Consider the following 14,529-nt stretch of genomic DNA (forward strand, 5'->3'; position numbering starts at 1 on the left):
TTTTCTTCCAGAATTCCTATCCACAAGGGTTTCTGCCAGACAAAAGCTGCCAGGACAGACAAGTCTGGCTGGCCTCGGCCTCTGGTGGCTGCAGTTCATGAGCCCATGAAACACGGGAGATTCATGGATTCCTTCCTGTGGAGACCATGGTGAGACTGTGGGGGCCCATGGAACCATGGAGACCATTGTGACACTGTGGGGACACCATGGATCCAAGGGACCATTGTGACACTGTGGGGCCTTCTGAAATGAAAGAGCCATTGTGACACTGTGGCAACCCTGTGGAACCACGGACATTGTTGTGGCACTGCTGGGCTGTATGGAAGCCAGGGACCATTTTAACATTGTGGGATCTCATGGAACCAAGGACATCACTGTGGCACTGCAGGGCTGCATGGTGCCAAGGGGCCGGTGTGAAGCAGCAGGGCTTTGTGGAACCAAGAGGCCATTGTTGCATTACAGGGCCTGGTGCAGCCAAAGGGCCGTTGGGATCCTGCAGGGCACCGTGGATCCATGGAGACCATTGTGGCATTGCAAGGCCCCATGGAATCATGGAGACCATTGTGACACCATTGGGAACCAAAGGGCCATTGTGACCCTGCAGGGCCCCTTGGCAGCAAGTGGCCGTTGTGACACTGCAGAAACAAGGAGAACATTGTGACAATCTGAGGCCCCAAAGAATTAAGGCGAGTGCCCACTCCTGTCAGCTGAGCTGTGTGACTCTGCAGGGCCAGGACCCGTTCCAGCAGGTGTGTGCTGCTGTGCCAGTCCCCTGGCAGGGATCTCACACAGGCATGTGCAGCACTGAGGAGCTTGGTCTGTGGCTTTGGTGGCATGGCCAGTCTGAGAAGGTGCCCCAGGGTTTTGAGCATCCCTCCAGCCTCTTCCATCAGCCTCTTCCAGACCTGGGCACTCACCCCAGTTTCTTGGTCTATTTGTTCTGTGCTTATCTCCTTCCTCCTGCCCATTTCAGCACTGCTCTAGGGGCAGCATCAGCCCTGCCCGGGCTCCCTCCTCACCCAGCCCTTGGCAGAGCCCAGAGCAGGGCTCTCTGTGATCCCTGGCACGGGATGTGGGTGCTGGGACTGGACACTGAGGTGTGGAGTGGACACTCTGGTGGGGAACATTTGCCCACTCAAAAAACTCCCTGTGCTGTGCCGTGTCTGATGAGGGGATGTGGGGCCTGTGCTGGCCAGGGGGGCTGTGCTGCCTCAGGGACAAATGACAGGCATGAGCCACAGCACAACGACCAGGAGGTGGAAGTGAGGAGAAGATACAGAGGAGGAATTCAGAAATCTGCCCTGAGCGTGTGTTCATGTGTTTAGGAAAGGCAAAGCTCAGCTGGAGCTGATGGAAGCTGCAGGCAACATCCAGAGTAAAGTCAATTCATTGCTGTGTTAGAATTCAAAATGCAATGCCTGTAAGCCAAAGTTTAAAACTAAACACAAGTAGAGATAGGTTTAGCTTTTGAATTTAAGATCTAGAAGAAATTAATGTACTTACAAAGGGAACAAGAAGTTGTAGAGTGCAGCAATGTAAGTTTGTGTGTGAGGATATAATTGGCTAAGTTCACTCTGTGGAATGAGTCAGTGAAACAAAATATCTTAGTATTAAATTAGATACAGAAATATCTCCGTTGACAGTGACTTATTGGTTAATAAATCCTTAAAAGACCTTGTAACCATAAGTCTTGTGACTTCTAAGCCATGCTGCAACCACTTCTAAGACAAACTTGCCCTTTCTACCTGGATAGAAAATTAAACAAAATAAATCACACTTTCTAAAGGAACTCAGAAGTCCTGTCTCTCTGCTTCATTTGGAAAAACAAAAAGTCCCCACCAAAAATTACAACATAAAATCAATAAGGCCACACTTGAAAAATATATAATATAAACAATAAACACACATTTTGAAAATATAATGTAAAATCAACAAACATGCACCAGGGAACACTTTCTCAGTCATGTCTCTCAGTGGATCCCATTAGAACTTCAGGAAACTTTGGACTTTCAATTCTTGAGAGTTTTCTTTTCCTGCTCTAATTCAATCCATGGGAAACCTCCTTCACATTTATCAGTGGGAGTCACTAAAAGTAAAAGAAACTTTGCAGTTTGAATCTGACTTGGAATTCTTGAGAGGTTTTTTCTGCTCCCTCTCAGGGACTGATGTTCAGGGACTCAGCCCCAACCCCGAGAGGGTCATTAAAGTCCTTGTGCTGTGTCTGTGCTGCTGAGCTGGGCTGGGCTCCTGGCAAAAGCAGCACTGCAGAGAATGAGCCAATATTTCCAAAATATTATTTGGAGCTCCTTGGCAGCACCAAATGCACCATGGGGCTCATTGGGATCAAGCAAGTCCTGACAAACCGTGGCTCTGCCTTGATTTCCCTCTGGTCTGGTGCAGTTCATTAGGAAGGTTTTCAACTCCAGATATGGAGAAATATTTCAAAGAGCTTCTAAGAAATATCCATACCTATTATAAAGGGTGTATTTTATTACTGTTCTCTTTAGAGCAGAGGTGATTGCAGCATTCTGTCATTGATGTTGATCCGGGGTCTCTCCTCAGGAAGTCTGGCAAAGAGGGGCTTTCGAATTTTTTTAATTTTTGAAGCAATCTAAAACTCGTAATGTTCCCCACTGCAAGCAGACACACTCCTCAGGTGTGTGCCAGCCCAAGGTTCCACCAAAACCACTGCAGAGCTGCCCTGGGCCAGCTGTGAGGGTGGATCATCATCCCAACCTGCCCTGGGCCACTGCCAGGGGCTGTGGCCATGGACACTGCACTGACCCCACTGCTGGCTTTGGCTGCCACAGCAACCGGGAGAAGTTCAAGTTTCCTTGGGAACACTGGGGAGCACTGGGACAACCTGGGAAGATGGGAAGTGCTGAGGGGAATCTGGGTGGACTGGGATGGACTGTGGGCTGCACTTGAAAATACAGGGACACAACCTGGGACATCCTGGGATTGACAGAGCCCGACTGGAGCCGGGACTACAACGCCTCTCATGCCCCGCGCCCCACAGAACCCCGGTGTCCATCCCCCACATGTCCCTTAAGTGTCCCCCAGACCCTCCAGGATTCAGAAGTGCCTCCTCAGCACCCATTCGGGACCCCCTAAAAGTGTCCCCAGATCCCCTGAATGCTCCCAACCCCACAGATTCCCGTTACAGTCACTTCTGGGAATTCATCTCCTGTAATCCCCCACAGCCTCAGAGTCCCTCATAACACAGTTCTGTACCTAAAACTCCTGCCGTGCCCTGAGCCCTAAAGAGCCCGGTTAGAGCTCCCCAAGCTCCCCCCAAGTGCTCCCGAACCGTTCACGCTCCGTCCTGAGCACCTCAAGTCTCGGCTCGGACACAAAAGTGTCCCCCAGGTGCCTTCCCGGACCCCCAAACGCCCTGGCCGAGCCACTTCCGGGACTACAGCTCCCATCATGCTCCGTGGTTCCCATAGAGTGCTATTGAAGCCATGACTTCATCTCCCGTCATGCACCACGCCCCACCGAGAGACATTGTAGCTGCTCCTACAACTCCCATGATGCTCCGTGGCCCCATTGAACCGTATTATACCTGTGCCTACAACTCCCATCATTCCCCGCACCCTGGAGAGCCCCATCAGAGCCCCCCAGGTGCCCGCTTGGACCCCGAATGGCCCCAGATTCCCCTCCCTCACCCCCAAGTGCCCACCCTGGACCCCCAAGAGCTCACCCCGACCCCGAAGTGTCCTTCAGAATCCTTAAGTGACCACCCGGCTCCCTGAAGTGTCCTCCAGACTCTCAAGTTCTCTCTAAATTCCCTCCCACAGACCCAAAACGTCCTAAAATATACCCCAGAAATGTCTTCATGGACCCCAAAGTGGCCCCGTTTTATCCTGTCTGTGAAAATGTTTAAAAAGAAGAGAAAGGGATTAAAATAGGACTAATGATCATAAACAGGAAGAAATCAATGGCCAATAGTGGTCAATTAATTAATGAAGTGAATTGTGTTACTTAGAACCAATGACCATAAATTTTTCTGGTTGCTAAAAATGTATAGATTTTTCAATATAAATATAAAAAAATAACTATAAAAAAAGAATAACAGTATTATAAAAGTAAAAGCTTAATATATTTTTATCATTTAATTAAATTACAATATGAATAATATATTTTCAGGGTTTTTTTATGTTTTAGGATGTCATTCCCACATAGGCAATATCAGACATGGTGAGCCTGGGGGTGAGGAGCAGGTTATCCAAACAGGGTTGGCCTGAAAGGGGCTCATTTTTCTGCATGCCCAGACCTCCTAAGGAGACATTCAGCATCAAGATCACATAAGCAATGCTTCAGTCGGCTGAACTGAAAAATAAAAATAAGATGCCCTTGATTAAATCCAAAATTCCTTCTCTTCTCATTCGCAAGGAAAGCTCTGTCTCCTGCTGTTCACAGAGAAGGGCTGGTGGGAGATGTGGGGCTCAGAGGCTGCCTGGGGTACAGTGACCATGAAATAATGCAGTTTTTTAAAAAAAAATCTGTGAAAGGAGGGGCAGCAACAAAATTTCTACACTGGATTTAGAGAGAGAAGCCTTTGGCCTATTCAGGATGCAGATTTCAGAATAACTGAATCAGATACTGATTTTTTTTTTTTAAGATAAATAGCCCTTAAAAACAACAGATTCCAGGAAGGATGGACACACCTCAAGAACGTAATCTTAAGGGGGAAGGAGCAGCCTGTCCTTGTGTGCAAAAAGATGAGCCAGTGAGGAAAATGAGTGACCTGGCTGCCCATGGAGCTTTTGTAGGAACACAGAGAAAGTAAAGGGGCTGCATCACCATTAGACAGAAAGTCAGACAGTTCAGGAAATGTTTAAGGATGTAGTCAGGTCATGCAGAAAGGAAATTAGAGGTGAAAGCTAAATTAGGACTTAACCTGGCCACTTCTGTGAAAAAATAATAGAAAGTATTTCTACAAATAGATTAATTGAAAACTGTTGGATAAGGAGAACCTCACCTCTTTATTTGATGCAGTGGGGAATATAGTAACTAAAGATGAGGAAAAGGCTGAGGTACTCAACCCCTTCATTGCCTCAGTTTTCAACAATAGGACAGGTTGTCCCCAGACATGGGGACAGTGAGCAGAACAGACCCCCTGTAATCCAGGAGGAAGCAGCTGGGGACCTGCTGAGCCACTCAGATGCTCCCAGGTGTCTCTGGGAACAGATGGCATCCATCCTAGGGGGATGAGGGAGCTGCTGGATGAGCTCCCCAAGCTGCTCTCCATCATTTCTCATCAGTGCTGGCTCAGCAGGGAGGTGCCAGAGGACTGGAGGTGCCAATGTGAGTCCATCCCCAAGAAGGGCTGGAAGGAGGATGTGGGGAACTGCAGGCCTGTCAGCCTGACCTGGGTGCCTGGTGAGGTGATGGAACAGATCATCTTGAGTGCCATCACAGGGCACCTCCAGGATGGCTGAGGGATCAGAGGCAGCCAGCGTGGATTTCAATATCTGCATTGATGATCTGGATGGGGGAATTGAGTGCAGCATCAGCAAATGTGCAGATGGCACCAAGCTGGGTGTGAGTGTGGGTGTGCTGGAGGGTAGGAGGGCTCTGCACAGGGACCTGGACAAACTAGATCTTGGGCCCAAATCCAACAAGGTGAGGTTTAACAAGACCAAGTGCTGGGTCCTGAACTTTGGCCACAACAACCCCTGCAGTGCTCCAGGCTGGGGACAGAGTGACTGGACAGCAGCCAGGAAGAAAGGAACCTGGGGGCACTGATGGACAACAGGCTGGACATGAGCCAGCAGTGTGCCCAGGTGGCCAAGAAGGCCAATGGCTCCTGGCCAGGATCAGGAATGGTGTGGCCAGCAGGAGCAGGGCAGTGATTCTTCCCCTGTGCTCAGCACTGGTTGGGCAGCACCTCGAGTGCTGTGTCCAGTTCTGGGCCCCCCAATTTAAGAAGGACATGGAGGGGCTGGAGCGTGTCCAGAGAAGGGCAACAAGGCTGGTGAGGAGTGTGGAACAGAAGTCCTGTGAGGAGTGGCTGAGGGAGCTGGGGATGTTTATCCTGGAGAAGAGGAGGATCAGGGGAGACCTCATCACTCTCTAAAACTCCCTGAAAGGAGGGTGCAGCCAGGTGGGCTCTTTGCCCAGGGAAAAGTGACAGAACAAGAGGACGCAGCCTTAAGCTGTGGCAAGGGATATTTAGGTGGCAGCTTAGGAAATAGTCTTCACAAAAATAGGTGATTGGGCATTGCAATGGGCTGCCCAGGGAGGTGGGTGAGTCACTGTCCCTGGAAGCATTTAAGAAGGTCTGGATATGGCACTGAGTGCCCTGGTCTGGGTGACAAGGTGGTGTTGGGTCACAGGTTGGACTTGATGAACTCAAAGGTCTTTTCCAGCCTAGTTAATTCTGTGATTCTGTGATGAATGTGACACTACAGAGACCCAGGCAAGCAAGGGGCCATTGTGACACTGTGGGGCTAAATGGAACCAAGGTCCATTGATGACTTTGGGTCATTGTGGAACCACGGACGCCACAGGGACACAGTGGGCTTTGTTGAACCAAGGGGCCATTGTTACACTGCAGGGACTCATGGAACTAAGGGAACAATTTTGACATCTAGGTGACCCCTGGAACTAAGGGCCCGCTGTGATACTGCAGGGCCTCATGTACTCAGACACCACTGTGACACTGACACTGCAGGGTGTCAGGGCACCAAGAATCCATTGTGACACTGCAGGATCTTGTGTCACCAAGGCTCCATTGTGACACTGTGCAAACAAGGAGTCCGTTGTGACACAGTGGAACCTCGGGTAACAATGGGGCCATGGTGACACTGCAGGGCCCCATGGAACCAAGGGGTCAGTGTCACTCTTTGGGGCCTCATGGAACCTCAGAGACCACTGTGACACTGCTGGACCTTGTATAACCAAGGTGCCACTGTGGCACTGAGGGGCCCAAGGATCCAAGAGACGTTGCGAAACCAAGATGTTCCATGGGACCAAAGGGATATTGTGTCACTGGGAGGACTCATGGAATCATGGAGACCATTGTGATACTCTAGGGACTCATGGAACAGTGGTGAAACCAAGTTGGCGGGGGAGTGTTGATCTGCTGGAGGGTAGGAGGTATCTGCACAGGGATCTGGACAGGCTGGATCCAGGGCCCAAATCCAATAAGGTTGAGTTTAACCAGTCCAAGAGCCGGACCCTGAACATTAGCCACAACCATCCCTGCAGTGCTACAGGCTGGGGACAGAGTGACTGGACAGCAGCCAGGAAGAAAGGAACCTGGGGGCACTGATGGACAGCAGGTTGGACATGGGCCATCAGTGTGCCAGGTGGCCAAGAAGGCCAATGGCTCCTGGCCTGAATCAGGAATGGTGTGGCCAGCAGGAGAAGGGCAGTGATTCTTCCCCTGTGCTCAGCACTGGTTGGGCAGCACCTCGAGTGCTGTGTCCAGTTCTGGGCACCCAATTTAGGAAGGACATGGAGGGGTTGGAGCGTGTCCAGAGAAGGGCAACAAGGCTGGTGAGGGGTCTTGAGCACAAGTCATGTGACGAGTGATTGAGGGAGCTGGGGATGTTTATCCTGGAGAACAGGAGGTTCAGGGGGAACAAGGTGGTGTCAGAGCACAGGTTGGACTCGACGATTTACAAACTCTTTTCCAGCCTGGCTGATTCTGTGATTCTCTGAAACCACCCCTGGAGCAGTTGCAGGATGAGCCCTGGGCCTCCTCTTCACAAGCTCCAGCAGCCCAGGTCCCTCAGCTTCTCCACACAGCCCCAAAGCCCATCCTGTCAGTCCTGCAGAGCCTCTCCAGCCCCTCCTCATTGCCCACAACAGGGAGCCCCACACCCAGACACAGCAGCCCAGATGTGCCCCCTGGCCTGTGGTGTCTCTGGCAAGGGAGCAGCACGAGGTACTGCAGGACACTGCAAACAATTCCCGAAGCACTTGGAGGATGATTCTGCTCCTTAGGAGATGTTCTCATGATGCTAGCTCAGGAACTGAAATGGGGAGTGGGGCCAGAGAGGAAAGGGCAAACAAGGATGGGCTGTTTACAGAGGAAGGAACAAGGATGGGCAAGGATGGGCAAGGATGGGCAGCCCTGGCTGTGAGCAGCAATGTCTGCAGTGGGACAGGAAACTCACAGCTGATGGGAGCAAACTCTCTGGCTGATTTCAGACGCCACGACAAAGCTGAGTGCTTTCCCTGTCGGCCCTCAGCCCTTGCTGGCCCCAGGGGCTGATGGCATTTGTGCTCACTCAGCTCCATGTCCCCACAGCAGCACCATGGGGGTGCTGAGCCTGCTGTGTGCAATGCAAACAGGGGCTCCTGAGCCAGTGCTGCCGTGTGTGTGCCTGCAAGGATGCGGCTCCTGTGTGAGCTGGGGGAGAGGCCAGGGCTGCAGAGGGGGGATGTTGTTGGCAGGTGCATGAGGATGCTCTGGGACACTGCCCTGGGGTGTCCAGCACAGTGGGGATGGATCAGCCCCTGCTCTGCTGCTCCTTGCCAGGGTGTCCCCATTGCAGGGAGCTTGCAGAGCACCAGCCATGCTGTTTGCCCCCAGCCTGCCCATGGCCAGCCTGGGGCTGCTCCTGGGGCTTTTCTGTGCTCAGCATTGGGCTGGCCAAGTGTTGTGGAGAGAGCCTGGCCAAGGAGCCTGGAGCCCCCAGGCCCTGGCCTGAGGCGTCAGCGCTGCCCCAGCAGTGCCCATGGCCTGTCCCTGCTGCAGCCCCGGCACTGCCACCCCCAGGGCTGTGCCCGGCCCCGAGAGCACTCAGGCCCTGCAGCAACATGAGGGCCAGGAGGGCAGCGGGGCAGTGGCACAGGAGCAGCACTGGCAACACCAAGTGCTGCTGCTGCTGCTGGGCACAGCTGCTGTGCCAGCACTGATCTGCCCCAGCTCTGCAGACAGACATTGCTGCTGCAGCTCCAGAGAAGGGAACAGAAGGGGCATCTCTGGAGAAAACTTTCCTCTAAGATTCTTTAGTTCATTTAATGCCGTAGAGGACACAACTCCTCATTGACACAGTCTCTGGATCACCGTAAAGGTGGAAAATCTTAAAATGAAATATGGCACAAGCAATGTCATTTCTTTGTGGTATATAGTGAGAAACTCAAACATAGGAAAAGAAAGAACAAACCAACAACCAAACCAGCAAGAACAATCAAATAGGACTTTTATTACAAGTGATTGCAGAAAACGGCCAGCAGTTTAATGTTCCTGAAACCATCCAGTCATCAGTCTCCACATTGCAGCCTTGAGCTCCTGGTTCCTCAGGCTGTAGATGAGAGGGTTCAGGGCTGGAGGCACCACTGAGTACAGAAATGACAGGGCCAGATCCAGGGATGTGAAGGAGATGGAGGGGGGTTTTAGATAGATAAATGTGGCAGTGCTCACAAACAGGAAGACCACAGCCAGGTGAGGGAGGCAGGTGGAAAAGGCTTTGTGCCTTCCCTGCTCAGAGGGGATCCTCAGCACAGCCCTGAAGATCTGCACATAGGAGAAAACAATGAACACAAAACACCCTAATGCTAAGCAGGTACTAACAGAAAGAAGCCCAAACTCCCTACGGCTATAGTGTGAGCAGGAGAGCTTGAGAATTGGGGGGATTTCACAGAAGAACTGGCTGAGGGCATTGCCCTGGCACAGGGGCAGGGAAAATGTATTGGCCGTGTGCAGCAGAGTAGTGAAAAAGCCACTGGCCCAGGCAGCTGCTGCCATGTGGGCACAAGCTCTGCTGCCCAGGAGGGTCCCATAGTGCAGGGGTTTGCAGATGGACACGTAGCGGTCGTAGCACATGATGGTCAGGAGGGCAAGCTCTGATCCAAGGAAGAATACAAGCAGAAACACTTGTGCAGCACATCCAGTATAGGAGATGTGTCTGGTGTCCCAGAGGGAATTGTGCATGGCTTTGGGGACAGTGGTGCAGATGGAGCCCAGGTCAGTGAGGGCCAGGTTGAGCAGGAAGAAGAACATGGGGGTGTGCAGGTGGTGGCCGCAGGCTACGGCGCTGATGATGAGGCCGTTGGCCAGGAGGGCAGCCAGGGAGATGGCCAGGAAGAGGCAGAAGTGCAGGAGCTGCAGCTGCCGCGTGTCTGCCAATGGCAGCAGGAGGAAGTGGCTGATGGAGCTGCTGTTGGACATTTGCTTTGTCTTGGCATGGGGATCTATAAAAAAAGTAATAATGGAATAGTTCAGTTTGGAGAGGATTTTAAATATCCCAGCCCAGCTTGGTGGCACTTTCCCCCCACTGCCTGCCCAGGGCTCTGCTGCCTGGAGCTGTCCCTGCCAGCAGCTGTTTCCCTGTGCCCAGGGCTGGGCCCTGCCAGTGCTGCCAGAGCCCAGCCCAACCCTGGGGGCTCAGCTCTGCCCTGCAGACCCCTCCCAGCACAGGGCACTGCCCAGGGCCAGCTCTGACTTTGCTGGCTCCGATGGCTACATCACAGCAACTCTGAGGAGGCCGGAAAAGTGATACTGATGCTGCCTGTGAGGGACCCTGTGCTGATTCCTGTCACTGCCTGCTTTATTGAGATCCGAGAAAAAAAATTTATATTTTTCCCAACCTGAACTGAGAGATAAATATATATATGCAATTTCCCTAGCTATGCAACGCAGAGCAGTAGATTATAAAATCAGGATTTTCCTCTTTATGCAGCCCCTGCCTCATTGTGCTCCCTGTGTAATCTACATAGAAATATTCTGCAGTTCAATGTTATGCTAGGATGCAGCCCTGAACAATGCAGCATCCTCACCACACAGTGAGAACACTTCCAAGCCTTACAAGCTGTCTCCTTCCACCCAGACCTTGTCCCCCAGTGTTGGGAGCAGCTCCCAGGGCTGGCTGAGAGCTGTCCCTGGCAGGCAGCAGAGTCCCTGCCCCAGCACAGCGCCCTGGGCTACAGGACCCTGTTCTGCACGACAGCCCTGGGCACCCCTGGCTGCTCTACACAAGAGATCATCAGAGAATGTACTCACAGATTCTGTAGGCATTGGGATGTTGCAGTTTTAGGAGATCAGTGCAGGAGCTGCAGCTGCATTGTCCTGCAGCCAGAGGCTTCCTGTGTCAAGGGCTGGGAGTGATTCTGCCCCAGTCCCTTCTGAGCATCTTCCCAGCCCTGACTGATTGAAGCTCTCTGTGCCTCTGTGCTGTGCTCGGGGTGGCTGCAGGCAGTGCCCCAGTCCTGCTGGGCTGGGAGAAGAGCTGCTCCTGAAGAGAAATGTGTTTTTGAAGCTCTTCTTGGTTGCTAGGATCACCGTCTGTGCCAGGAGCCTGGCCCAGCTCATTAGCACAGACACAGCAAAAGGACTTTAATGACACTCTTGCGGTTTGTGCTGAGGCCCTGAACATCAGTCCCTGAGAGGGAGATGAAGAAACTACTCAAGAACTCCAAGTCTGAATTAAACTCCAAAGTTTCCTGAAGTTTTAATGGGTCCCACTGAGGGACCCAACAGAGAAAGTGTCCCCAGGTTCCAGTTAGAGCAGGAAATTGGAGGCAGAGATAACAGGTGGGGACAAAGAGAAGCCAAGTCTTGGTGCCCTGGGGCACAGCAGGGTCTGTGCCACCAAGGGCTGGGAGGAGACACCTTGTCCTGAGCCACTGGAGCCTCCTGGCACAGCCCCAGCAAGGCTGGCCACTGGCACCCCTTGTCCTGCCCTCAGCATCCCCCCACATCCCAGTGGCCTCAGGGATCTGCTGGGATGAGTCCCTGGGGAGCCTTGGTCAGGAATGGCCCTGGGGGGCTCCTTCATGCTCCCAGGGACTGCAGGTTTTTCAGAGCACTTTGGGTCTTGCTTTTGCCTTGGAGTCTCTGAGAGCTTTCTGTAATCATGGCCTTCAATTATCTGCTTTAATTAGTCTCTTGAGAGCCTTTATCATTAACAACACTCAGTGGAGCTCATAATGCTTCAAGGTAGTTCAGCTTTTTAAGGTACTTTCCTTTTCCTTTCTTCTCTGAGTTTCTGAGAGATTTTTGGGCAATCCTGGCCTCCAGTTCTCTCCCCCAAGGTGTCCATGAGGAGCCTGTGTTGGGGATGGACCTCAGTGGGACCCATTAATGCTGTGAGACACTTTGTGTTTGTCTTCTGATTGAAGTCCTGGAAAGGTTTGTGCCATCTCCTCTCAGGCCCTGAGGTTCAAAGCCCCAGAACCAAATGCACCACGGGGCTGATTGGTATCAAGGAAGTCCTGACAAATCATGGCTCTGCCTTGATTTCCCTCTGGTCTGGTGCCATTCATTAGGAAGATTTTCAAATCCAATTATGGAGAAATATTTCCAAGAGATTCTTAGAAATATCCATTCCTATTCTGAAGAGTGTATTTCATTGCTATTCTCTTTAGAGCAGAGGTGATTGCAGCATTCTGTGATTGATATTGATGCAGGGTTTCTCTTCAGGAGGTCTGGCCTGCTCACAGAAGCTGTGTCTTGAGGTCTGACTCAGTGTGGGCAACCTTGCTCCACATTGCCCAACCCCATTCTGTCTGTCCTCACTCACCTGGGACCTGCTTTGCTTGGAGAATTGGCTGCACTCAGGCCAAAAGGAGTTTCCCCCTCCCCTCAATTTTTTTTTTTTTAATTTTGAAACAGTCTAAAATTCCTGAATTTCCTCATTGAAAACAGACACCTTCTATTAGTGTGTGCCAGCCCAAGCTGCCACCATGGAGGTTCCCCTTTCCCAACTCCAAACCCTGCAAGGAATGTTTGAGACCTTTGGTCTCCTTGGTTCCACAACGCCATGCAGTGTCACAATGGCTCACAGGTTCCATGAGGCCCCACAATGTCACAGTGGCCCCTTGGTGCCATGAGTTTCCCCAGTGTCACAATGGTTCCTTGGCTCCACGTGGCCCAGGTGTCTCACAATGGACTCTTGGTTCCGTGGGGCCCCGCAGTGTCACAGGGGTTTCCTTGGTTCTGTAGGGTCACACTGGACACTGCAGCGCCCCCTGCTGGCCGGGAGGACCTGGCACTGTGTGAGCACCTCCTGGTGGCCGACCCCTGCAACTGTGAGTGGGTTGTACTGGTTTGTACTGGTTTGTGCTGGGATGGGGTCCAGCGGGTGCTGGGACGGGACTGGAGTCACTGGGTTGTACTGGGTTATACTGAGAGAGGGTGTGTGAGTGTCTGGGTGGACCTAGCACTGTGTGTACTGGTTGTACTGGTTTATACTGGTTTATACTGGGATTGGCTGCTGGGGGGTTACTGATTTGTACTGGGTTATTCTGGGATGTGGCACTAGGGGTGACTTGTTTATGTTGGGTTATACTGGGTCATACTGGGTTACACTGGTTTATATTGGGATGTGGTCCTGGGGGTAACTGGATTGTAGAGGTTTATACTGGGTTATAGAGGGATATTCTGGATTTTACTGGGCTACCTAAGGTGTACTGGGTTATACTGGGAGGGAGCTTGGGGATGCTTGGCACTCCACTGGGAGCAACTTCTGGGGATGCTGGCCTTACTGATTTATACTGGGATGGGGCTTGGGACCTACTGGGAGTGAGTTCAGGTTGGTCTGAGCTTACTGGTTTATAGTGGGAGCTGCTGCCATGGGCTCAGGACTCCCAGTGTTTACTGGTTTATACTGGTTCCTTCCCAGTATAAAACTGGGATCCCCAAGACCACACTAGGAGCCCCTAGACTACACTGGGAATGGTTTTGGGTGCATGAGACCTTACTGGTTTATACTGGGAGCTGCTGCCACAGGCCTCAGGAGCTCGGGAGTGGCTCCACATGCTTACTGGTTTATACTGGTGCCTTCCCAGTCCACACCTGGGAACACTGCTAGGCACTTACAGCCAGGCAGGTCCTCAAAGCCGAGCTGGCCTTCACCAGGGCCTTGCTGAGCCGCAGCTTCTCCAACTTCTTGGCCTGGCAACACTGCCTGGGGCTGCTGATGCCCACCAGGAACTACAGCAAGGGCACTGCCCCCTGGAAGGCTGAAGGAAGGTGAGGGATTCCTCAAAAAATCTCCCACAATTTTACGAGATCCCCAAAATTTTCCAGCCCCTCCCTCACCTAAAGTGCCACTTGGTGTGTTCTGTTGTGTTGAATGGGTAGACCTGGTGTTCCTAAATCCCCATTGACTTCAATGGGCAGACCTGAACTCCTGTATAACTGGGTGTCCCCACTGAGATATTGGGGTTTCCCCTGCTGCCCCCCTGAGATTTTGGGGTGCCTCCTTTGCCCACCCCAGAGCTGGAGCTGCTGCAGAATACCATCTTCACCATCCCCATGCACCAAAGCACCTGGCTGTACCTGCACTGCATCTTCTCCCGTTGTAATTCAGAACTCCCTCCCACCCCTGATGTCCTCACCTGGAGTTTTGGGGTACCCCTGAATGTTGGGGTGCCCCCTGATAGCCCCACAACTGCCAAGAGTCATCTGTGTCCATGTCAACTGGGAGGACGGTGGCCATCATCTTCTCCTGGCCTGTCAGGTTGAGTCAGGGCACTTGGGTGCCCCAAAAATTACCTGGATATCCCTGAAAATTATCGGGGTACACCTGGATACTGCCCAAAATCACCTGGATCTTACTCAAAAATCAC

General features: G+C 52.1%; 1 protein-coding gene across 1 annotated transcript; it reads right to left on the reverse strand.

Moving 5' to 3' along the window:
- Positions 1-9,196: 9,196 nt before the first annotated feature.
- LOC148220855 (olfactory receptor 14J1-like) lies at positions 9,197-11,110 on the reverse strand. Its single transcript, XM_088180891.1, has 2 exons — positions 10,961-11,110; positions 9,197-10,152 (listed from the first exon to the last, which is right to left on the reverse strand). The coding sequence occupies exon 2, from the start codon at positions 10,127-10,129 to the stop codon at positions 9,197-9,199; it is 933 nt and encodes a 310-aa protein (XP_088037017.1). The 5' UTR covers positions 10,130-10,152; positions 10,961-11,110.
- Between the last annotated feature and the right edge of the window lie 3,419 nt (positions 11,111-14,529).

Source organism: Sturnus vulgaris, chromosome 30, assembly GCF_052056855.1.
Source record: "Sturnus vulgaris isolate bStuVul1 chromosome 30, bStuVul1.hap1, whole genome shotgun sequence".
NCBI lineage: Eukaryota > Metazoa > Chordata > Aves > Passeriformes > Sturnidae > Sturnus > Sturnus vulgaris.